The sequence below is a fragment of the Triturus cristatus genome, chromosome 7 (assembly GCF_964204655.1).
Source record: "Triturus cristatus chromosome 7, aTriCri1.1, whole genome shotgun sequence".
NCBI lineage: Eukaryota > Metazoa > Chordata > Amphibia > Caudata > Salamandridae > Triturus > Triturus cristatus.
Genome location: NC_140590.1, coordinates 493,451,946 through 493,477,201, shown reverse-complemented (window position 1 = coordinate 493,477,201; position 25,256 = coordinate 493,451,946). Strand labels below are relative to the sequence as shown.

The 25,256-nt window shown below is 51.1% G+C and overlaps 1 protein-coding gene across 7 annotated transcripts in view; it reads left to right on the top strand.

Moving 5' to 3' along the window:
• HEXD (hexosaminidase D) overlaps nt 1–25,256 on the top strand; it is a 167,312-nt gene that overhangs the window by 105,229 nt on the left and 36,827 nt on the right. For all 7 annotated transcript variants that reach the window (XM_085616862.1, XM_085616858.1, XM_085616861.1 and 4 more), the window contains one exon: nt 7,702–7,780. In XM_085616862.1, the coding sequence (XP_085472988.1) occupies nt 7,702–7,780 (79 nt within the window). The remainder of the gene's footprint in view (nt 1–7,701; nt 7,781–25,256) is intronic.

The window sequence follows — 25,256 nt, the reverse complement described above, 5'->3', positions numbered from 1 at the left end:
TACTTGAAAAACGCCACGGATGCGTGTCGAACCACAGTGACGAATAAACATAGGACGAGACTGTCGAAGGAATGAAGGGGTATGTAAAGGATGAGAAACCCAACAAGAAACAGGACTGGGTCTGACCTGTGCACAGCAGAGGAGCGTATGAGTAGGGAGGAATCACTGGGAGCAATAAGATAACTCCGGCTGTGGAGGCGGAATGGGTACTCGTGGCAAAAATAAAAGGAACAGGTAACACTCACGCCACTGCAGGGAAAGTGAGCGAAACACCGGGAACGAGGAGGCACTAAACGCCGTGCTAGGAACGGCGGTCAACGGACTTGCTGAGGAGCTTCTCTACTGCGAACAAACGCAACGCGGGGAATCCCTGCGGAACACACAAGAGACCCAACGCGAACTCTGGAAACAGGAAACAGGAAACGGAAAGACGGAAGTCAGGCAACTAGAGCAAGGGACGGAAACAGAGCTCAAAGCTAGAACGCTAAGCGCGTTCGATAGCGTCGAGGGTCCTTATATACTGGACCGTCGTGCGTGTCCGACCTTGGGGCATGACAGTATCATTCCAGTCTAAAGTTACACGACCTAGATGTCAAGCCACTTCTAAAAGGAGATCACGTTCCAGGGGAAAAGCAGGTCTTCACAAAGAAGTCAGGCTACAGTGAGGGCAAGACATGCCACATGCAGGGTGCCTGCAGATTCCCTCCTCATGGTTTCTCAGTACAAGTTTAGCATCTACTCTATATGGCAATAGTGTGATCCATAGGTTTGCAGCCAGGCTCCTCCCGCTCGCCAGCTGGAAGCTTCAGTTCTTTTTAGGAATTTGAACCCTAATTTCTGGTGCTTTTGGAATCTACGGTTGAGGAACTTTAGCTCATCTGTCTCTGAAAGATACAAGCGAAGAGACAAAGAAATATAAAGGTTCCAGAGCCAGATCCTCACTGTTTACATCCCATGTGAATTATGCAGGCTAAAATACTCAAATTCAAAAAGGTATTCCCACCAGTACAGAAGGCTCAGATCCCTTATTGTCAACAACGTCAAACATGGAAGTTACAGTAACATGGGTAAATGATTCCATTAAAAGGCAGGGAGACAAACTCTATTTACTCTCCAATAATTAAAATGCAATACTTGTACATATCCCCTCCACTTTCAAGCACAACTTTGGGGATGGGAAAGGGTGGTGGAAAAGCAACAGCCATTGACCAACATCACGGTAATACTTAGGTCAAGGTTGTGGAGGGCTGGCTTCTGCTAAAGAAAAGGGTTAGTGAATCTGCGGGGAACCTTGTGTTGGGAAGGCTGCAAACAGAATACATCCATACGCTGAGGCCCCCAAGATAGGTGACAACCTTCTGTGTCATGTAACAAAAAGAGCAAGACGACTGATGAACATTCTTGTCAAGAATGGTTTGCATTTCTTGATGAGTGAAATTCAGATCTACAAGTAATTAATTTATATGTTGAATTGCGCCACGCAGTAGATGGATGAAGCCTCATTAGAATGAGGATTACATGGAAGTGAAAGATACCCAGTTACTGTAAAAAAAAAATTATTGTGAGGCAAAAATGCTAAGGGAAACAACACAGCACGTTTATACTAAAAGCAACCAGACAAATGTGATAGATGGAAGAGGTACAAGAAAGACAAACGAGAAGAATAGTCTTCAGCTTCTTAACTATAGTTGTTTCATTCTTGCTAGTGCCCTTGAGATATAATTACATCTTTTATTCATCTTTCAAACCATTGCTATTTTGTTCACAGTGAGTTCAGATTTCCCCTCATATCTATCAAGTGAAATGGGCGCCACAGATTCCTATGAAATATATCATTCTACTTGTGGCCTATCTGTAGCTCTGGACATCAAGCTCCACCTGTCGCGAATTTGAAGAATTGCGCTTATTCCACAATGTGGGTTAGTCTTGTTTCACACATCCCAAACTATGGTGTTTCTTGGTTTCAGGATCTGAAATGGACATGGACACAAATGTTTACTCATCTGTGGAAAGAGTAACCAGAAGGGAAGCATCTTGCCTGCAGCTTACTGGCATAGACCGAATGTACAGTAATATAACACAAAGCTCTCCTGATTCCCTATCACAAGGTACTCCTAGGTTCTTTCTCATCCTGCATCCATCTCCCTCCACCATGGTGCGGGCCATTCAAGATGAGCTTAACTCTCAATGGACACTGAGCTTAGATGGCCTGGTTAATATGGTGCTGATTACTAGAGTGGTGGCATCAGGACCAGCACTAACTCAGGGGTCAGTCTTTTCCGGAGCAGGCAACCCCAGAATACCAGGGGAAACCAGATTGCATATCATTAAACTGGATCTCACAGCCCCGACCCTCAAGACGTTTTGCACAGCACGAATGTTTGTGTTCAAACATGCGAAATAGCTCGTTATTGAGATATTGAAGAAATGATACAACGTCTTCTCTACTTCCAAAAGAAGCCCTGGCTGTAGGGTGTATGGCACAGCGTGTTCTTACCTATTAACATGTGGCTGGTCTAGACAATAACCAAGCAAACACCCTGAGCGGAGACAGGAGATTCTGTCTCAAATGTAAGAGTCAGTGCAGTACCCCCCACACTGGACCTGTGGCAGCACGGTTTAATCTTAAATACAGGTTCTTTGCCTGCCGGCGTTGCTGTCTGGGATTTTTAAAGAAGGTTTTATTTAATGCTGCGGTGAAGGATATTTACCTATGCTTTTCCATACATATTTCTAATTTCTCAGCTGCTTCAGATAAAGAGGGAGAGCTGCATATTTATTATAAAACGCCCATCAGTGGGCAGGCAATACAGGTAAAAAGCCTTAAGGAAAATGTCAGCAGCCTTCTACGCACCTTCAAAGTACACCCTTATCCCCTGGCCAAGAGAAACAGGCATGTGTTTCACCAATATCTGGACTTCCAGAGAGTTTAGCTCCCTTAACATCTCTGAGGATTATAGATACATCTTAAAGGCCGCCATGATTCAATCCACAAATACATATGCATTTTAAAGTCGGAAGAGATGTTGCCGCTTTGCATGGTAACAGGGGGGCGGGGGGGCCAGGGGTTTGTGTGTGTGTATGTGTGTGTGTGTGTGTGCGTCCCACCCACCGCATCCATGCCCAGCAACAGTGTCGCTGCAGACAGCAGTTCGTGATTCCACGGAGGAACCAGGATCACTGTATCTGTGGTTCCAGACCCAGTTTGGTATTGGACATATGCGGTTGAGGCGTCTTGGGGACCCAGGAAGGAAGTTCCTTTCGACAGCAACGATTGGCAAGAACTATTACCACGTTTTTATCTCCATCCAGGACCCGTGAAGGGATAGATTGGAGCCGAGGGGAGGGACTCACCTGAGATGCCGTGAGAGGTGCATGTTGGGACCTGCAGTCCGCCAACGCAGCTGCAGTTGGTTTTGAGACTCTGACCCAGCCCACTTGGATGGCTACCAATGGGCAGGACAACTGGGAGTATTTAGGTGAACTGGCGGGAAATCGGGGCTGCAGTAGGCATTTGATAAAGGCACAGTCTGAAACGCGTCATGCCAAATCTGTATCGAAATTAACAACGTACCTGGAATCCCAGCTGTGTCCCTCCGGTTCTTTCGACTACAAGAATCCTTTGTGGCATATATATATATATATATATATATATATATATATATATATATATATAATTCAGCCGGCAGTGCGGTTCTGGTGTTATTAGACCTCTCTGCCGCGTTTGACACTGTACCGCACCACCAACTTCTGGCCCGGCTGTCTAACATTGGCATCTCTGGTCTGGTGTGGGAGTGGATTGAATCTTTTTAGATGAATATAACACAGCAAGTATGGCTGCCTCCTTTCTCCTCTACACCATGAAGTTTGACCACGGGTGTTCCTCAGGGCTCAACTCTGAGCCCTCTTCTTTTTAATGTGTACATGACGCCGCTTATCTATCTGGCGGAGGGGCTGGGTGCTAAGATCATAGCTTATGCTGATGATACCCAGCTCCTCTTCACGTGCAAGAAAAATTATTTATCCCCAGAGGCTGCTAAAAATTGCCTTACGGAAGTTTTTAAATGGTTAGCGCAGGCCCAACTCAAATGCAACGAGGGCAAATCTGAGGTGCTCCTTTACAGGTCGGGCATTGCAGCGCCGGCCCGACGAGGAGCAAAAAAAAGCCCTATGATGAAGCATGACATCCTTCGGGGTGTGTGAGGGCAATTAAGAGGCAAAATTGAGCCCTCCCCTTCGGAATTGGATCCTTGATACCGGGGATATATCTCTCTGCCTCTTTCACCTTCACTTCTCTCTCCCTTCCACTCTCTCTCCGTCTCCCTTTCTACTCTCTGACTCTTCTATTCCTCCGTTGATCAGGTGTTTATTAATATTTTTTCACCTCCAACCCGGAACAATGTCCTCATTGATTTAACAATTCACGTTGGAGCACGGACATTGGACCATAACTAGCTCCTGGTCCCCCCCTCTTATTTTTTGTTGACATACATATTTCTATTCGCTTACACCTGACTCAGTTAACCACAAACCAATGCTTTTGGCTAATCGATACTGAACAACGCCTGGTTCCAAAGACTAGTTTTCCTCATTCCCAGATTCAGTTTCTCGACACTGCCATGTTGTTACTGCTCTGTCCTTTGTGTCCTCTATATCACCGCCCTGCACAGTTTAATTTACAATTCCTCATTTAATGTAATGTAATGTAATGTAATGTACAGATATTTATATAGCGCAAATCACCAACCGGTCTCTAAGCGCTTGCTTAGGGAACCCGTCTTGGTATTCCCCTGTGAGATAACCCAGCAGGGCATCCACAAGGTGAAAGCCAGGCATCCCGCCGCGAGGGGCCATTGTGGAGATTAAGCAAGCTATTGCCCAGAGTCGCAGAGTGTGAACCCATGAATCGAGTATGCACTGGAGCGAGAATTATCGAGTCCATGGACAATTTATGGACTCAAGACCCAGCCGTGCCGGGAATTGAACCCTGGTCCCGGGCTGACCTCTGCTTCCAGGTCTGCCTACTCTAACCAGTGAGCCACACTTCTCCACAACAGTAACAGACTTCGCCGGGTTCGTTCAAAAACACGTGAGATAAAAAATATAAGAGAAAAATAGGTTTTTTGGCTGCGCGCTAGGTCTGAGCACAGTTGTCGGAGCACTTCGTGTGAGCACGCTTCGGTGATATCGTACAACTGCGGTCATCATGTCCTGCGTCGGGTGTGGTCAGGGTCTGACGACCCGGTCGGGCGTCTGGACACTTCAACAGCACTGCCTTAAAAGGGCTCAGGGGGCCAGGCCACTTAACCCATTTCAGCGAAAGCTTCAATGCAGGATGTAGACATCGATATGACGTACATTTTGGTATGACCACACGCACAGCAGCCCTTACCCCTGTGACACGCGAGTCACTGAGGTCCATCGGAACACACTGGTCAGAGCTCCTCACACACTTCAACGAGTCCAAGGATGACATGTAGTGTGGGCTTTTTTCGTAGGGCCTTGGAGTAGTACCAACACGCAGTACCCAGCATCTCTGCCCTCATCCCACAGCACGAGACCAGAACCAGAGATCGGGCGAAGCTCCGCGACTGGACCGGGTTCACCGACCCGACATCCACTATAGCGCCTTGCAGCTAAAGTCAGCTTAATCCCACCGCTCACGCATGCGCAGAGCGTCGCATCGCAGCCATGAACCTGGTTGGTGAAGAAGTCAGCGCGACAGTATGCAGTGGGCGGAGCTCCACCGACCACCCAGCACATGACAAATAACAGACCCCTTCCACGTCCGTAAACACCCGCACAAAGCGCTACAAAGATGTTCACAGGATCAAACTAATTTACCCTTCAAGTAACGAAACACAAACAAGAATGACCCCCTCAAGCAAGCACAAAGAATCACACACAGGACCAGAGGAAAAGGGCACCCAGATGAATAAAGCGCCGTGGTGCCAAGTAAATGATACAGGGCGCTATACACATGCCAAAAGCATAGGCGCCATCATACATGGGGGGCATTCCTTCGCCTATGAGCCTTGTCCACTCCTCGTTCAGGACTTCGGATGGGACCATGGTAACTTGCAACCCGGGGCAACAACTCTCCTGCTCGCGGCATCTGCTTCGCCTCGAGACCTTGGGGGCGAGGGAGCTGCCGCCCCCCCCCCCCCAATGCCAGTGGAATTAGAGACATCCTCTCTGCTCAGGGTGGACATCCAGCACTCCAGATTCCAGAGACAGGGGAATTACTGCAAGGGTGCCCCCCCTCTTATCCCTGAACCCCGCCCACACAGCATCTGTACTCATTAGTGTATGGACAGCGACCCCCCAACACACCATATCCCCGAACCCCGCCCACACAGCATCTGTACTCATTACTGCAAGGGTGTCCCCAACCCCCCCTCCTATCCCCGAACCCCGCCCCCACAGCATCTGTACTCATTACTGCATGATCAGCGCCCCCCCCTCTTATCCCCAAACCCGCCCACACAGCATCTGTACTCATTACTGCATGGGCAGCGACCCCCCCACACACCCCATCCCCGAACCCCGCCCACACAGCATCTGTACTCATTACTGCAAGGTTGTCCCCCACCCCCTCCTATCCCCAAACCCCGCCCCACAGCATCTGTACTCATTATTGCAAGGGTGTCCCCCTCCCCCTCCTAACCCCCCCCCCACAGCATCTGTACTCATTACTGCAAGGGTGCCCCCCATCCCATCTTATCCCAGAACCCCGCAGCATCTGAACTCATTACTGCAAGGGTGCCCCCACCCCCTTTTATCCCCGAATCCCGCCCCACAGCATCTGTACTCATTACTGCAATGACTCCCAACTTATCTCCCTGTGGCCACGATGCTCCTTGCCCCCGCCCTCCCCCGCACCCATAATCATCTCTGCGTTAACCCTTCATTCCCCGCCCCCACCGACATTTCTGCGGTCTGCACGACTCCCTGGCCCTGCTTTACCACATAAGGGAAAGTCCAGATGCAATAATGACATCACCTCAGGGTACCACCACTGGACTTAACACGTGTAGTAAATGTTTGCTTATATTAGTGCCTTGGTCACCACCAACGAACAAGCATTTGCAATGCAATAGGTCTCGCATTTACGCAAGTAAATTTTATTTTTAATTTGTTTTTAAAACATAAATAAAAGGCATTGTCATTTACGATACCAATAGCTTAAACTCGTGTAAATACGAGACCTATTGCTTGTTTCTGTTCTCGCTACACAAACCAGCATTGGCAATTCTGACAGCATTATGTAAAAAAGTCAAACCTGTTGGATTTGCTAGTGTTTGTTTTAAAATTCTTTGGTATTGTGAACAAAAGTGAAAACAAATCTCCAAAATTCTTTAATGAAGTCCTGATAAGCATTGTGCAGCCTTGCAATCTATTTAAATGGTCTCTTTTATTCTTGTTAAGCCTGAGAGAAGTTTGCAAAAACATAAGATGTGCATTACCGTATAGTGCCCGTTAAAGTTATTCGGCATGACTCCCAGAATAAAAAAAATACAACTTACCTGGGGCACCACTACAAATCTTAGGTTATACAGGAATTGTGTAAACACAATTTAGCTCAAGTATGCAATCATATCCTTGTACTGTGTACACATGTTTAACGGTAGTTAGTAGGTTTTGGGTAAAATCTGAAAATTTCAAGTATCATGTAGTTACATCTTTGCATTGCTTTGGTAGGTGGCTACACAGCAAAAGTCAAAGAATTTGTGGAGCAATCATTGGGAATAGCCTGTCTGGACATTGAAAACGTCATGAGGTAAACCATCTTCGTTGAAGGATTTCTTGAATGAATTGTTTTCAGTTATGCTTCGGAACTTCCAATTGCTTTTTCTCACCTTGAGGAGCATTGAATAAAGGCGAGTGGCCCGTAGTATTTGGAAATTTTAAGGTTTCTTCAGCTGACATTCGTCTCTCAAAGAACATGAAGGAGTTTGCCGTTGGTCAGAAACATATTTAATGGCATTTAACTTTCAATGCATCTCGTCCATTCTGCAGTTTTAGATGGTGATTAACTCAGCTGCTAATGGGGGAATTTTGAAGGGAACATTTTAAAACTGAATGATGTAATGTATATGTGACTAAAACTCTGATTTCAAACTGGTGTTTTAACTTACCGCGCACGTGCACCAAGCCCTGGCCGCGTTGAGCGCCAGGCTGAGGGCGTAATTTTTACATTTATTTATAAAGTTTTATATAGCGTGGGTATAAGAGCGCATTACAATGACGCTGATAAAATTAGCGTTCTAGTTGTTCTTCAAGCCCGATGACGCGGACGTGCGCAGCAGACTCACCAATGATGGGCCAAAGACAAGCCCATCTGCACCCGTCCCTGGCCAGACAGGACAAGGAGCCAGAACCCATGCCCATTCCCCCTATTAGAGAGAAGATCTATAGCGGCTACAACAGCCCTTAGGTTAGAGCTTCACACGCAGTGTAAACCCCAGTGATGTTGTATCTACAGGTAATCTGACTTTTAAAGTCTGCAACAAATATTTAGGTAGCGCAAACAAAAACAACGCAATGGTTGAAGAGGCACACGTAGAGGAAACCAATCCAAGATGGAGCTTTTATTTAATTAATTGTAGGTCCCTCCCCAGACATAAAATAGAACTCTTTAATCTCCTTGAGGAATCCAAGCCAGAACTGTTATTTTTGATGGAAACCTGGTTGAAAGAAGATCCCGCACCAGACATCATAATCACCTTCCAACAGGATTATACAATAGTACATGTTGACTGGCAAAATAAAGTAGGGGGTGGGGTGGTAATCATTTTTAGAAAAGATCTGAATAGTAAATTTCCCTCCATTCCCATCCCAGGATGTGAAAGTCTTGTGTTTACTATCGAGCTCTCCCATACATTCACTCTGTCCCGGATATTAATTTCTTGCCCACTAGGAGCACCTTCCCAGTTCCTATAGGTACTTTCCGATATAGTGGCAGAGCAATGCAGGCAAAAGGCATACTTTTTGGTACTGTGAAGTTTAAATCTACGCTTCGTAAATACGAAGTGTACCACTGTACACAACCTAATTCAGGATCTCGACGCTCACCTAAAGAGTGATGTTACATAACAAAGGGCATCTACTTGATCTCATTTTTTCAAAAATACCTGAGTTAAGACCAGAACTTTCCCTTCTCGTCTGTTGATTGGACTACTATCTGATCCCCTTCCATCTAAAAAAAAAAAAAAAAAAGGAATTAAACCTTCACACACTCTGCAGACCAGGCCATGTCATAATTGGGCAAAGCTGGATGCTGAAAACTGAGAATTCACCCTATCTAGCTCGGTCCCAACTATAAAAGGAGAGCTAGCTGACAAGTACTCTACATTTGAAAATTTGATTGAAAATTCACTAGAACAGTTACTTCCCAAGAGAGTACAGAAAGCTGCTATACCCAAGTACCTGCCACATAGTTCTCAGCAGATCTTTAAATCCTTAAAAAGGAATGCAAAAGGAAAGAAAGAAGCTGGAGGCAGCAATATGACTCCATTAGTAAAAGAGCATTTAAGAGTATGGTAAAAAAAATTACTATGTCATAAGGGCAGAGTCTCATTTTAAGTGCGAAGATTGAAAATGCAGCCAACTCAACCAAGGAGCTCTTTAACGTGGTTAAGACTTTTATGAATAGGACAAATAGCCCCCTAAGCCAGATGTAACATGCTTGCAAGCTACTTTCAAGAACAAGCCAATAACATCTGTGCGTCCATGCCTAAGGTCGGACCCCTAATCACCAACTTCAATCTGACACGCCAGACACATAGGAAGGAGAATCTTTGATCCTTCATCGAAATCAAAACAGAAGACATCACAAGTCTTCTTACTACAATTAAATCAAGATCTCCTCTAGACGCTGCACCTCCTAATATCCCTCTTAAAGGCAGGAATGTTATCTGCCCCATCATGGCCAAAATACTTAATGACTCTCTTGAAACAGGTGAAGTGCCCCCAGCATGGAAACTGGCCATGCTGAAGCCACTTTGAAAAAATCAACCTTGGATCCCTCATTACCCAAATGTTACAGGCCAATCTCTCTTCTTCCTTGTATTAGTAAAGTTGCAGAAAAATTTATGAATAAAAATCTTTCCACATTCTTATAGGATCAGGGACTCTTACATTCCATGCAAACCGGTTTCTGAGCAGCAACTAGTATGGTAACAGTGTTGTTAGCCGTGACTGAAGAGCTCAAACGAATCTTAGACTCCAGTGGTACAACAACGTTCATCTTTTTAGACCTAAGCCCCGGATTCAACACAGTGTCCCATCCAACTCTCACAAAAAGATTGGAGGAAGGAGGAGTCAATGGCATAGCCCTTAAATGGTTAACCTCATTTTTAAGTAACAGAGGTTGCCAAATGAGTGAGGATTCCTTTTACTCTGACACCTTTTCCCTGGAATACAGTGTACTCTGGGATCTTCGTTAAGCCCTAACCTTTTTAATGTCTATGTACAACCCTTGGCAGACATTATAATGGGGCATGGCTTCTCCACAGTATCATATGCTGATGATACACAAATCATCATCTCCCTAACAGTACTTTCCACCAACCTTATTGCCCTGCTAGGTCGCTCCCCAGCCACTGCGCTGCCCCCCTGAGTGCCGCTCTGGTTTGCCCGCTGCCAGATTTCTGATTCCCGCTCCCGATCGCCGATTCCCACCCGTTTTTTTCCCGCTCCCCTTCCCCTCGCTGCCTTGGTTCCCACCCCCCTCCCCTCGTTACCTGGTTTCCCGCCGCTGCTCCCCTGCGACCCCGCCCCCCGAGCATCCCATTCGCCACCCCGCTCCCGCCTCCCAGCTGCCCCTCCCTCCATCAGCCCCTCTTATGGAGGCCGTGCAGCGGTGAGGAGAGCGTACCTTGCACTGCTAGGTCGCTCCCCAGCCACTGCGCTGCCCCCCTGAGTGCCGCTCTGGTTCGCCCGCTGCCAGATTTCTGATTCCCGATCGCCGATTCCCGCCCGTTTTTTTCCCGCTCCCCTTCCCCTCGCTGCCTTGGTTCCCGCCCCTCTCCCCTCGTTGCCTGGTTTGCCGCCGCTGCTCCCCTGCGGCCCCACCCCCCGAGCATCCCATTCGCCACCCCGCTCCCGCCTCCCAGCTGCCCCTCCCTCCCTCCCTCAGCTCCTCTTATGGAGGCCGCTCAGCGGGCGCGCCGAAGGGGTGCCAAAGGCAAGCCCGTCTGCGCACGTCCGCGCCTGGACCACGGCCTGCGCCAGAACCTCTGGACCCCACGCTCGCCACGACGCCAGACTCAGATACGACGCCGACTCCCTCCACGCACTCAACGCCGGCCGACACAACACCGGCTTCCAGGCCGCCCCGAAACGGACCCACGGACCCTTCTCCTGCTGCACCTGCAGCTTCACCTGCGACAGACCCACCAAACCTCCAAGAACTGGACCCAACCACCTCCGCTGCATTCTACTCAACACCCGCTCCGCACGCAAACACGCCGTCAAGCTCTGGGACCTGCTCGACACCTCCGACCCAGACGTGGCCTTCCTCACCGAGACCTGGTGGAACGACTCCTCGGCACCAGACATCGCCATAGCCATCCCGGACGGCTACAAGATCACCCGCAGGGACCGCGCCAATGGAATCGGAGGAGGAATAGCCATCGTCTACAAGTCCACCCTCAAGGTCACCACCCACGCAGACGACACCCTCAACACCGCTGAACACCTGCACTTCCGGATCCACACCGACCCCAACACCACCCTCAGAGGAACACTCATCTACAGACCTCCTGGACCCCGGGCTCAGTTTTGCGACTCCATCGCCGACCTCGCCAGCAACCACGCACTCGCCTCCACGGACTACATCCTCCTCGGGGACCTGAATTTCCACCTCGAAAACAACAACAACGCCAACTCCGCCACTCTGAACGAAAACCTTGCCAACCTCGGCCTCAGACAACTCGTCACCGCACCCACCCACGCCGCAGGCCACACGCTGGACGCCGTCTTCTCCACAAGCACCCACGTCGCCTTCGACCACACCTCCGAACCCCACTGGACCGACCACCGCTGCATCCACTTCACCTTCAAAAAACCAACCACCGCACCCAACAGCTGCCGCTCCACTGCTGGAACAAAGTCACCGAAGACCAGCTGACCACCACCCTCGCCCAGAACCCACCTATCAACCCCACCTGCCCTGACACCGCAACCTCAGACAGTGGATCGACAACTGCGCCAACACCCTCGCCCCACTCAAGAGACCATCCAACAGCCACGCCAGCAGGAGAGCCACCTGGGTCACCGACGAGCTCCTGACCTCCAAATGCGCCTGCCGTAAGCTGGAGAAGAAATGGCTCCACAAACGAAAGCCAGAAAACCACGCAGCCCACAAGCACACCACCCGCAGACATCACCACCTCATCAGACTTGCCATGAGATCCTCCTTCAAAGGCCGCCTGAATAACAATGCACACGACAGCAAAGAGCTCTTCCGCATCGTGAAAGAACTCGCCAATCCCGACGCCAGCGCCAACGATATCCCGCCCTCACAAGAACTGTGCGACTCAATGGCCATCTTCTTCCACCGCAAGATCGCTGACATCCACGACAGCTTCAACTCCACGACGCACGACTCGACCCGCCCCGTGATCACCAACAGCGCCAACCGCCTGACCTCCTGGGCCAACACCAACGACGACGAGACACACAAGATCATGACCTCCTGTTATATCCTGTTAATGTTAATCCAATGTTATTCTACCACAATTGGAATGTTAAGGTGATGATGCTATCAGAACGTTGGTGAGTCTGTCAGAGAAGGGACAGTTGACTGGGCTGAGCTGCCTGCTGGCTGCTCCTGGTGGGGTCTTGATATAGTCTTGAACTAGACTTGATCCAATCTACTTATAATCTACCTGTGATCTTTTACCAACATGAAATAAACCTCTTTGAATCATCTCAACTGAGTGGACTTGATTACTACACCTCCATCCACTCAGGATCTCCGTCAGACCCATGCCCACACCACGTATTCAACAAAGCAGACGCGGCCATCGCACCCCAGCTACGGAAGGTCATCCACATCTCCTTCGAAAAAAAGACATTTCCGGAAAGCTGGAAGCACGCCGAAATCGACGCCCTCCTCAAAAAGCCCAAGGCGGACCCCAAGGACCTCAAGAAATTCCGACCCATCTCCCTGCTCCCGTTCCCGGCAAAGGTCATCGAGAAAATCGTCAACATTCAACTGACCCGCCACCTCGAAGACAACAACATCCTGGGCCCGTCCCAATCCGGATTCAGACGTAACCACAGCACAGAGACAGCCCTCATCGCCGCCACAGACGACATCAGACGCCAACTGGACAACGGCGAAACATCAGCCCTCATCCTCCTGGACCTGTCAGCCGCATTCGACACGGTCTGCCACCGCACCCTAAAGACACGCCTCCAAGAAGCCGGAATCCAAGAGAAGGCCCTTGACTGGACCTCGTCCTTCCTCTCCGGCAGAACCCAGAGCGTCCGCCTCCCACCTTTCCGGTCAGAAGCCACCGACATCATCTGCGGCGTCCCCCAGGGCTCATCCCTCAGCCCGACGCTGTTCAACATCTACATGGCCCCCCTCGCACAAGTGGCCCGTCACCACAACCTCAACATCATCTCCTACGCCGACGACACCCAGCTCATCCTCTCCCTCACCAAGGTCCCTCACACCGCCAAAACCAACATTCACGAGGGCATGAAGGCCATCGCCGACTGGATGAGGAGCAACCGTCTGAAACTGAACTCTGACAAGACGGAGGTCCTCATCCTCGGACCCACCCCCTCAGCCTGGGGCGACTCCTGGTGGCCGACCGCTCTGGGGACAGCACCGACACCAACCGACCACGCACGCAACCTAGGATTCATCCTCGACTCCTCCCTCTCCATGTCCAAGCAAGTCAACGCTGTCTCCTCCTCCTGCTACAACACCCTACGCATGCTCCGCCGGATCTACAAATGGATTCCGACCGAAACAAGAAGAACAGTGACACAGGCCCTCGTCAGCAGCAGACTGGACTACGACAACGCACTCTATGCAGGAATCCCAGCCAAACACCAACTGCGACTACAACGCATCCAAAACGCTTCCGCCCGACTGATCGTCAACACCCCCCGCCGCAGCCACATCACCCCCGTCCTGAGAGACCTGCACTGGCTCCCCATCGACAAGAGGATCACCTTCAAGCTCCTCACCCACGCACACAAAGCACTCCACAACGCCGGACCAGCCTACCTGAACAGCAGACTCAGCTTCTACACCCCCACCCGCCAGCTCCGCTCCGCTAACCTCGCCCTCGCAGATGTCCCCCGCATCCAACGTATGACCGCCGGCAGCAGATCCTTCTCTTACCTCGCCGCCAAAACCTGGAACACCCTCCCAACCCACCTACGACAGACCCAAGACCTACTCTCCTTCAGAAGACTCCTCAAGACCTGGCTCTTCGAGCAGTAGCGGCACCACCCCCCCCCCTCCACCCCCCATCCTTCAGCTCCTTGAGACCCTCAGGGGTAAGTAGCACGCTTTACAAGTACCTTGATTGATTGATTGATTGATTGATTAAGAGACTTTACTGACTGGATGTCCAGTAGTAATTTGAAACTTAATGGAGATAAAACAGATTCTGGCAGTCTGTAATTACCCTGCTCTCATTTGGGCAGACTTCCCCTCCCCAGACTGAAATAAAAAGCCTGGGTTTCTGGATAGACAATCATCTCACCATGGAGGTTCAAGTAAGAGAACTCGCTGCCTCATGTTTTGGCCTTCCCCGAGCCTTAAGGAAAATCTTGAGTTGGCTACACCCTGCAAGTCGACGAACCATTGTCCAAGACCTTATCTTGTCTCAACTTGCCTTTGGCAATTCAGCCTATTTAGGGAGCCCTCGGTAGGTGGTCAAGCATTTACAGATAGTACAGAACGCTGCAGTGCTCTGTACTATCCAAAGCATAATTCGGTCTCTTCTTACCTAGCAACCTTGCATTGGCTACCTGTATACAAGAGAATTTAATTCAAGTCCCTCTGTCTGGCCCATAAAACTGCATACTAAAGCTCCCCTCTAATCCAGGTGTTGATAACCCCTTACAACCCCAAACGAACACTGTGCTCTTCATGCCAGAGGCTTTTATTGCTTCCCAAAATCAAGAAACCAAGAAGTGGGGGACACTCTTTTGCCTGTCTAGGGGCCAAGCTTTGGGACTCCCTTCCTCAATCCTTGAGATATACCAATTGTTAGACCTGGTACCATTAGCGTGAGTCTCCCTTTCATTTTTTGCTGTTGTCTCCTCTGTTTTTTATATGTTTTGCTGGTTTAGATGCTTTGGGCACTGTGCCACTGCTATTCAGTGCCACAGTGCAAGTGCTCCCTATGTTAAATTGATGTAATGGATTAGTGACTCCATGATTGGCTTATTTGATTTACTTGTCAGACCCAGTACAGTGCACCATGTGTGCCTAGGTCCTGTAGATTAAATGCTGCTAGTGGGCTTGCAGCACTAATTGTGCCACCCACAGAAGCAGCTTGTAAAGTGTGTCTCAGGCCTGCCATTGCAGAGTCTGTGTGCAGTCTAGTACTGCCATGTCAACTTGGTAAGTGCACCCACTTCCCAGTCCCTAAACCTTCCCTTTTCTACATGTTAGCCACCCCTAAGGTAGGCCGTAGGACAGGGTGCATTGTATTTGAAAGGTAGAACATGCCCTGATTATGTAGCATGTCCTGATAGTGAATTACAGCCAATTTCGTTTTTCACTATTGCAAGGCAATCTGTCCCCATAGGCCAGAATGGGCAGTTTGATTATCTTATAATCCTAACTGACCCAGGGAACATCGTAGAAAAACTAATTTAGTATGCCTGAACTCATAATGATAAATACATCTTTTAGTAAAGTTGGTTTTAACCTTCTGTGTTTGAAAATACCACTTTTAGAAAGTAGGTATTTTCTTGCCTAACCTGGATGCCTCTGCCAGGTTGTATATTACATGTCTGGTTTGTGAGTGCCAGGGGCTGAGGAGGCTCCAGGAGGCAGGGTGAGTCAGCACTAGGCTAAACAGACCTATCTGCATTGGGAGTGGTGGGAGGAGTAGCACCTAGGTCTGAATAGGGCTGTGCCTACCTTCCACAATGCTGGCTCAACCTCCTGCGGTGCATCTGATGACCCTGGCCCACACTGACAGAGGAAGAAGTTGTGCACTGGCAGAATGCACCCAGAACTGGTTTAGACTAGGTACAAACACTCTCTGACTTCAGAGACAAAGGATTTGTGTGTATAAAAAGGCGGACCCAGACCCCAGAACTTTAGATCACTTCTGGGAATCAAGCCAGACCTTTTGCCAAGAAGAAGAACCAGAGAATCTGCAGGAGTTTTTGACTGCCCCTGTGCCAGTGTGTAATTGCTGCGGTTGACCTGCAGTGGTTTCTTTATTTCCAAGGAAAGGAGACAGACTTTTATTTGCAACTTTCATCATCTTGAAGATGAATCTCCAAGGTCTTGAACTGGCTTGCCTCCTGCTGAAGTCTCAGGGATACAAGACTTCACCACCAGCTCCCCCCTGAATTTCCTTGCTGAGAATTCTGTCAGCAGAAGCCTGCGTTTTGTTGGGAGGTGGAAGCGCGATTCAACGAGAAGAAGCATGTCACATCCGCTGCTGTCACCGTCGCATCATCGGAGAAGCGTGTCGCCACTGCAAGGGTTGCCATCGCATCACCAGAGAAGCGTGTCTCCATCGCAGCTGTTGGTCGTCGCATCCCCGGAGAAGCGTGTCGCCACCACAAGGGTCGCCGTCGCATCACCGCAGAAGCGTGTCGCAGGGCCTTTCGTGGCTCCAAAGTTACAGAGTCGCCGCCTGGGGTAAACGCATCGTCTTCACGTCGTCGCATCGCTTCAAGGGCGCCATCCTCTCCGGTAAGGAACAGACGCCTCGCCTACTTTGCGCAAGCACTGAGGAACAGACGCATCGCCTCCCCCGAAGCAAGAAACCGACGCATCGTTCTCCCTGCGAACCTTTTGTTTATCTTGCGTGACGCATTCAAAGGTACTGTGTGAGAAACGTGTCGCATTTACCATCTAAAGTGAACTGAGTTATTTCTACCATCTTAAAGTCATTTTTCTTAATACTGTATTGTGGATTTTTGTCGTTTGGGTCTTGTGTTAAATCTATATAAAGAATACTTATTTTTATAAAACCTGTGTTGTGTCCATCTGTAGTGTTTTCACTGTATTACTGTATGTGTTCACAAATGCTTTACACTCTACCCCTGAGATAAGCCTTCCTGCTCGTGCCAAGCTACCACAGGGTTGAGCAGGGGTTATTTTAGGAGTGTATCCCCCTTACTCTGACTAGCAGCAAGGGTCCCTATTTGGACAAAGGTGCAAGCCATTGCCAACTAGAGACCCCCAGTTCTAACACCAATAAAGAAACCAAAGTCAAGAAGCTTCTCAAAAGACACCTCTTCTGATTGAATTCCTACTATGCTTGCTATAGGAAGCCTGTTTGGGCAGTCATGCGCTTTATAAATGCCCAGCATAGCATGCATCTCTTGAAATGTTAGTCTAGGTGGGTATTAGGCACAACCTAAGCAATACCGAAACCTTACTTATTCAAATATGAAATCCACAAAGATGACTGCATGCACTAATGCCGCAGTGGTCTGGGTTTCAAGCGGCCCATTATGCATGTGTGAAAGGTGCATGGTGCGTACTTTCACATCTTTACGCATTTCCTTTGATGCGCTGTAGTACTATAATGTTTTATCCTGCCTCTGTGCTGAATTGTGCATCCACTGACAGGAGGAGAGGTTATAGCTGTTCTCTGACTGCCTGAGTCTGGCAAGAGGCTCAGCCAGTGGGAGGGCAGGACGGGACCTGAGTGAAGCAAAAAGCGGAAGCAGTTGCCTTGTCTGGTGTTTCATGCCTCCCTGCAGTGCCCCTTTTCAGTTGAGTACCATAGTACTGCAAGACTGTGATGTAGGGACAGGGATAGGGATACAGGTGCAGATGACAAAGGAGGGGGATCCCTCTAACTCCCATCTATCCATCAGCAACCGAAGAGGCAGAAGCAGATTGGACAAGTAGCGACCAGTGCTGACAGGGGAGCATCTGTGTGACTATGACTGCAGGTTATATTACCAGGTCTAGCAGAAATCTCTACATTTCGTCAGAGGTAGCCTTGCCAGGGTGGTAGAGGTAATTACCTCAGCCACCATGACGGATGGTGGAAAGCCTGCCATAGTCGGAATGAGGCTCAGAATTTTATTCTTATTTCCATTGATTCTATTATGACACCATCATTGGCATTGGGGACTCGAACCGTACACCTCATGAAGTCACTAGCCTGGCCATCCCCAGCGGCCGATGCACAGGACAAGTGTCACTGCACCTGGAATTGTTGCTTCCATTGATAGCACCCAAAATGCTTGACCTAAATAGAAAATAGCTTTTTGTTTGAACATTGTTTTTATAGTCGAGTGTGGCTTATAAGTGATACATGTTCAACTTATACAGAGTTTATGATTTATATATCTGAAAGAAACACGTTAGTTAGATTCCTCACCTTAGAATATCCCCAGGCGTCAGACTGGATCCGGAAGATTTTTCGTCAGCAATACCCCTTGCGCGTCGCTAGGCGTCGTCTGCGGCTCCGCGTCCGTCGTCGGCGTCGTGCGCCGGAATGACGTCGTCGGAATACTTAGACACCGCCCTCGCGCGCTGACGTCAGTTCTTCTTTTTTCCGCGCCAGTAAGCGCAGATCCGGGAGAGCTACCCCTTTAGTCACTTTTTGACTAACTTTTTCGATCCTTTTTGATCTTGTCTCGACTCCGGTAGGATGCCTGGTTTTAAAGCCTGTGCTGACTGTAGCCGCTTGATGTCGGTTACGGACCATCACCGCTGGTACCTTTACTGCTTGGGCCTCGACCACGACGCGGAGTCGTGTTCGGACTGCAAGGCCCTGACCTCGAAGGCTAGACGGGAGCGGTCCCGTAAGCTTCTCGAGATTCGCCACTCGGCTCCGCGCCCCTCTCGATCCCAGTCCAGGAGGAGGTCCAAGGATCGGTCGCGGAGCCGCAGCCGACGTCATCATCGGTCGTCGGGATCCAAGCCTTCGGGTAAGTCGAAGCACTCCAAGAAGTCCAAGAGGCGACACCGCTCTTCGGACTCCCCTCGCCGGTCGCGCGACTCGGCCGAGGGTCAGGGTGGTTCCACCCCCGCGGCTCCGGCGGAGCCGCAGGCGCCGCGCAAGTCCCCATACCCACCGGTCCCTGGGACTGACGGGACGCCGGCGGAAGTCAGTGCCTTCCTCTCGGCCATGAGGAACCTGGCTCCGCCGTCGACGCCCGCTGGCGCGCCTTCGGGCCCCGCGGACCCGACTGGGCAACCTTGCCTGCCGGCGGCTCCGACCCCGGCGCCGTTGACGGCTCCGGCCTCGACGCCGCAAGCGCCCGAGGGACCCGTTACCGAGTCCCTGTTGACGCCGGTTGACCTCGTCACGCCTCCTCCGCCGGCGTCGACACCGGTACCACCTCCGACGCCGAGTCCGCTCGGCGTCGAGCCCCGGTTCAGCCCCACTCCGGGCCCGGCGCCGATACGGCGTCGATGGACGCCGCGTTCGGCGCCGCTGGAGACACATTTTGTCTATCGCCCGGCTCCGATCCTGCCTCCTGCATACCAGGAATCGGATGATGGGGACAACTGGGAGGGATCCGAGGATCCTATGGCCGTTCAGGCTCAACTGTCACAGGACTGGGCAGATGAACTGGGGGAGGCCAGTGGCCTGGATACCTCTCCAGACACTGGATTCATCTCTCCTCCGACTGTGGCTTCGGAGGAGGGTGCTGCTTTCTCTGTGGTGCTGCGCAAGGCGGCCGCAGCCCTTGGGCTCGAGCTACCTGCCGTGGCTGTGAGGACGAACGTCCTCACTGAGGTGCTTCAGTCTGCAGCAAGCTCCACTGAGCCTCTGCTGCCATTCAATGAGGCCCTCACTGACTTTCTGCAGGGCACCTGGTCCAAGCCCTCCACAGTTCCTCCTGTGGACAGGAACGTCGCCAGGCGCCACCGCCCTGCTCCGGGCGACCCCAGTTTTCTGTCCCAACACCCTACCCCGAGAGTCTGGTTATCCAGGCCTCTACCTCCCAATCCTCCTTCCCGACCGCTCCGCCGGACCGGGATTCCAAGAGGCTGGAACAGTTTGGCAAAAAGCTGTTCTCCTCCCTTAGTTTGGGCCTGCGGTCTTTGAACACCGCCTGCCTCTTGGACCGTTATTCCCACTCTCTGTGGGATACGGTGGAGGACGTGCTGCCCCTGTGTCCGGAGGAGGTCCAGACACGACTTACCCAGGCTCTGGCCGATGGGAGGGATGCTGCGCGACATGCTATCCGATGTGGGCTTGACACTACGGACTCGCTGGGTAGGGCGATTTCTACCTCAGTGGCGCTTAGACGTCACGCCTGGCTGCGGTCCACGTCCTTTTCGGGCGATGTCTAGAGCACCCTCATGGACATGCCCTTTGATGGCACTCGCCTTTTCGGCGAGAAAGCGGACAGTGCGCTGAATCGCTTTAAGGACTCCCGGGCTACGGCCAAGTCCTTGGGCCTCTCGGCCCCGCGGTCGCAAACTTCCGCTTTTCGCCCCTTTCGTGGCCAAGGAAGGGGTGCCTCCTCACGTACGCCTAGCCACCAGCCGCAGAACCAACCTGCGCGCGGTCGCGGACGTGGTTTCCGCCGAGGCGGTTCTGGAGGACGACGAGGTCAGCCCACATCCACCTCGGCAGCATCCGCCTCAAAGCCTTCCTAGTCCGAGCTTTCAGGCCCATTCATCGCCAGTGGGCGGCAGGGTTCGCCATCACCTGCTCCACTGGCGGTCCATCACATCGGACAGGTGGGTGCTGCAAATCGTCCGAAGGGGCTACTCCCTCCCCTTCGAGACGACCCCTCCAGCCATGCCACCGCAGCACCACCGTATCTCGGGGGATCATTTGAATCTTCTCCACGAGGAAGTTTCGGCCCTCTTGGCCAAGGGGGCCGTCGAGCGCGTTCCGAGCCCAGAAGTAGGTCGTGGTTGTTATTCCCACTACTTTCTGGTTCCCAAGAAGGGCAAAGGGGGCCTACGCCCTATCTTGGACCTCCGGAACGTCAATGCCTTCCTCCGGAAGGAAAGGTTCAAGATGTTAACTTTGGCTCAGGTTCTAGCTGCCCTAGACCCTGGAGACTGGATGGTAGCGTTGGACTTGCAGGGCGCATATTTCCACATCCCCGTCCTGCCGGCCCACCGGCGTTACCTGCGGTTCACGGTGGGCCAAGAGCACTTTCAGTTTACCGTGCTCCCCTTCGGCCTCACCAGTGCCCCTCGGGTGTTCACGAAAGTGATGGCGGTGGTCGCAGCTCATCTGCGCAGATCAGGGGTTCCAGTCTTCCCCTATCTCGACGACTGGTTGTTGAAGGCGGGCTCGCCCCAGACAGTCGTCTACCACCTCCAGACTACGGCGGATCTCCTGCATTTGCTGGGATTTTCCATCAACGTGCCGAAGTCACACCTGAGCCCCTCTCAGAAGCTCCTCTTCATCGGAGCGGTTCTCGATTCGGCGCAGTTCCGGGTCTATCCGCCGGAACAGCGGGTCCGGGATATACAGGCCCTGATTCCCATCTTTCGGCCTCTATCCTGGGTTTCGGTCAGGCTAGTGTTGCGGCTTCTGGGGCTGATGGACTCCTGCATCCTACTAGTGCATCACGCCAGGCGGCGCATGCGGGCTCTGCAGTGGGACCTGAAGTTTCAGTGGGCCCAGCATCACGGCAACCTGTCCGACCATGTCTTGATCTCGGAGGGCACTGCACAGCAGTTGCAGTGGTGGCTCACAGACCGCGATTGGGTCAAGGGCAAGAGCCTCTCCCTTCCCCAACTGGAGCATGTCGTAGTGACGGATGCATCCCTCCTGGGATGGGGTGGCCATATGGGAGAGGCGGAGATCAGAGGCCTCTGGTCTCCCGCGGAGTCTCGTCTCCACATCAACCTGTTGGAGTTGAGAGCGATCCGACTTGCACTGAAAGCCTTCCTTCCCTCTGTCAGGGGAAGTGTCGTGCAGGTGTTCACGGACAACACCACCGCCATGTGGTATTGCAACAAACAGGGCGGGGTGGGGTCGTGGACCCTTTGTCAGGAGGCTCTGCGCCTCTGGACGTGGCTGGAACACCAGGGCGTCACCCTAGTGGTTCAACATCTGGCGGGCTCTCTGAACACCAGAGCAGACGAACTCAGCCGCCGGTGCATGATGGATCACGAATGGCGTCTGAACTCCGAAGTGGCGCAAGGTCTCTTTCAGCAGTGGGGAGAGCCTTGGTTAGATCTATTCGCCACCGAAGAGAACGCGCAATGTCAGCAGTTCTGCGCGTTGGAATTTCCAAGGCGGCACTCGCTCGGCGACGCTTTTCGTCACGAGTGGAGTTGCGGTCTGTTGTACGCCTTTCCGCCTATACCACTTCTGCCCAGAGTGCTGAAGAAGATCAGGCACGACCGGGCCCAAGTCATCTTGGTGGCTCCGGATTGGGCACGAAGGTACTGGTATCCCGAGCTACTCAGTATGTTGACCGATCCTCCGATACGTCTGCCCCTTCGGGAGGATCTTCTGTCGCAGCAGCAGGGGATGGTCCTACACCCGAACCTGTCCAGCCTCCACCTCCATGCGTGGAGATTGAGCGGCGGCAGTTGATGCCATTTGACTTGCCTCCTGAAGTCTGTGATATCATTCTGGCAGCCAGGCGTCCCTCCACAAAGACGGTATACGCCTGCCGGTGGAACAAATTTGTGGCATGGTGCACAGCAAAGGCTGTGGATCCCCTTTCCGCCCCTCTTTCTGAGGTTCTCCTCTTTCTTTTTTCTTTGGCCCGGCAGGGCTCTGCCCTGGGCACCTTGAAAGGTTATCTTGCTGCCATCTCTGCCTTCTTGCGGCTTCCTGATCAGCCTTCTCTTTTCAAGTCCCCTGTCGTTACACGCTTTCTAAAAGGCATTACTCACACGTGCCCTCCTGTCCCTTTTGTAATGCCTCAGTGGGACTTGAATCTTGTTCTCACATTTCTAATGTGCTCTCCCTTTGAGCCTCTTCATAATTGTCCTCTTCGTCTGCTGACGCTTAAGACTGCTTTTCTGGTAGCCATCACCTCGGCTAGACGGGTGAGTGAGCTCCAGGCTTTATCTTCAAAGCCTCCTTTTCTCTCTGTTCATCCGGACAAGGTTGTCCTTCGGCCTCGTCCCTCCTTTCTTCCGAAAGTGGTGACCCCCTTTCATCTTGGGCAGTCTGTCACCTTGCCCACCTTCTTTCCGTCTCCGCATCCTTCCAAAGAGGAAGAGAGGCTCCACCGTCTGGACCCAAAACGTGCGCTCTCCTTTTATCTGGACCGCACAAAGCAGTTCCGGGTGGACGACCAACTTTTCGTTGGATACGTGGGTGCTAAGAAGGGGAAAGCTGTGCACAAACGGACCATCTCTCGGTGGGTCGTTTTGTGCATCAAAATTTGTTACTCCTTGGCAAAAAAGGACCCTCCTGTTGGGCTGCGCGCCCATTCTACTCGGGCCACGGCGGCTACTACTGCTTTGGGACGAGGTGTCCCTTTGCAGGACATCTGTCAGGCGGCAACGTGGGCTTCGCTACACACGTTTGCCAGGCATTATTGCCTTGACAGCCAAGTCCGGAGGGATGGCTTCTTTGGCCGTTCTGTCCTCCAGGACTTTCTGGTGTGATCTTGGTTCGCAGACCCACCACCGGGGATGGTATTGCTTGGGTATCTATTCTAAGGTGAGGAATCTAACTAACGTGTTTCTTTCAGATGAACAAGTTACTTACCTTCGGTAACGATGTATCTGTAAGAAACATTAGTTAGTTAGATTCCTCACTGACCCACCCATCCTCCCCGTTCTGCGAACTGACATCTAGGGTTCAGGTTATCCTTTTCAGGCCCCTAGATTTTCTTTTTGGCACCAGTGTCGGTCTTTGCATGGCTCTGCGTTCCTGGCGCGGAAAGCTATGTACAAGAACTGACGTCAGCGCGCGAGGGCGGCGTCTAAGTACTCCGACGACGTCATTCCGGCGCACGACGCCGACGACGGACGCGGAGCCGCAGACGACGCCTAGCGACGCGCAAGGGGTATTGCTGACGAAAAATCTTTCGGATCCAGTCTGACGCCTGGGGATATTCTAAGGTGAGGAATCTAACTAACTAATGTTTCTTACAGATACATCGTTACCGAAGGTAAGTAACTTGTTCTATATGCGTTTATGTTAATGAAACCCATCACCAGTCATGATCAGTACTCAGGTGCTATGTAAAAAGTTATGTCCTCAACATTTAGATGACTAATAAGGTGGTGTAAGCTGGGCTTGTCATGAGGTTCAGAGTTCCCTGCCAATGCTGTATGACATATTTTTGTAGGTGAGTTGGTTGCTATGAACCAAAGACTCAAAAAAGTGACATTCCACAAATCAAACATTACTATTGGTGGCAATAACTTCGGCCTGTTCAGACTAAGCATTCTTGATTTGCCCACCTTTCATGTTTTTTTAACCAGATAACTTGGTTCTTCACTCCTGCCTATCTTTTCTACTATCTGCCTTTCATGTGATCCAGTCCATTACCCCTCCAACGTTCTTTCTTTCTCCTCTCACCACCAAAGAGGAGCGTGGCTGCATAGGCTGAACCATAGAAATGCTGCATCCTACTACATTTTATTTTTTATTTTATTTTATTTATATAGCGCACGAATCACCCCATGAGTTTATCTCAGCACTGGAGCCACACAAGAGGACGAGGTGAATGGGAAATTAGAAAAGAGAGGTCTTCAGCATTTTTCTGAAAGCCAAGTAATCAGTGCATTGTCGCATGCGGAGAGGAAGATCATTCCATAGGCGCGGGGCAAGATGGTAGAAGGCCTTCCCGCCCTGACGAGCCTTTTTGACGCGAGGGACCGTGATGAGTGCTGTGTCTCCTGAGCGGAGGGCTCTAGGAGGAACATAGTTGACGAATTTGGCATTAAGATAGCTTGGGCCTAAACTGTTTATGGCTTTGAATGCCAGGCAGCATATCTTAAAGTGGATCCTTTTACGGATGGGAAGCCAATGTAATTTCAGCAACAAGGGGAGGGAGGCTGTTCTGGGGGGGCATTGTCAGCTAAACGGGCAGCTGTGTTTTGGATAACCTGTAATCTGTGTATGTCCTTATCATTGGCTGAGATCATCAGCGCGTTGCAGTAATCTAAGCGGCTT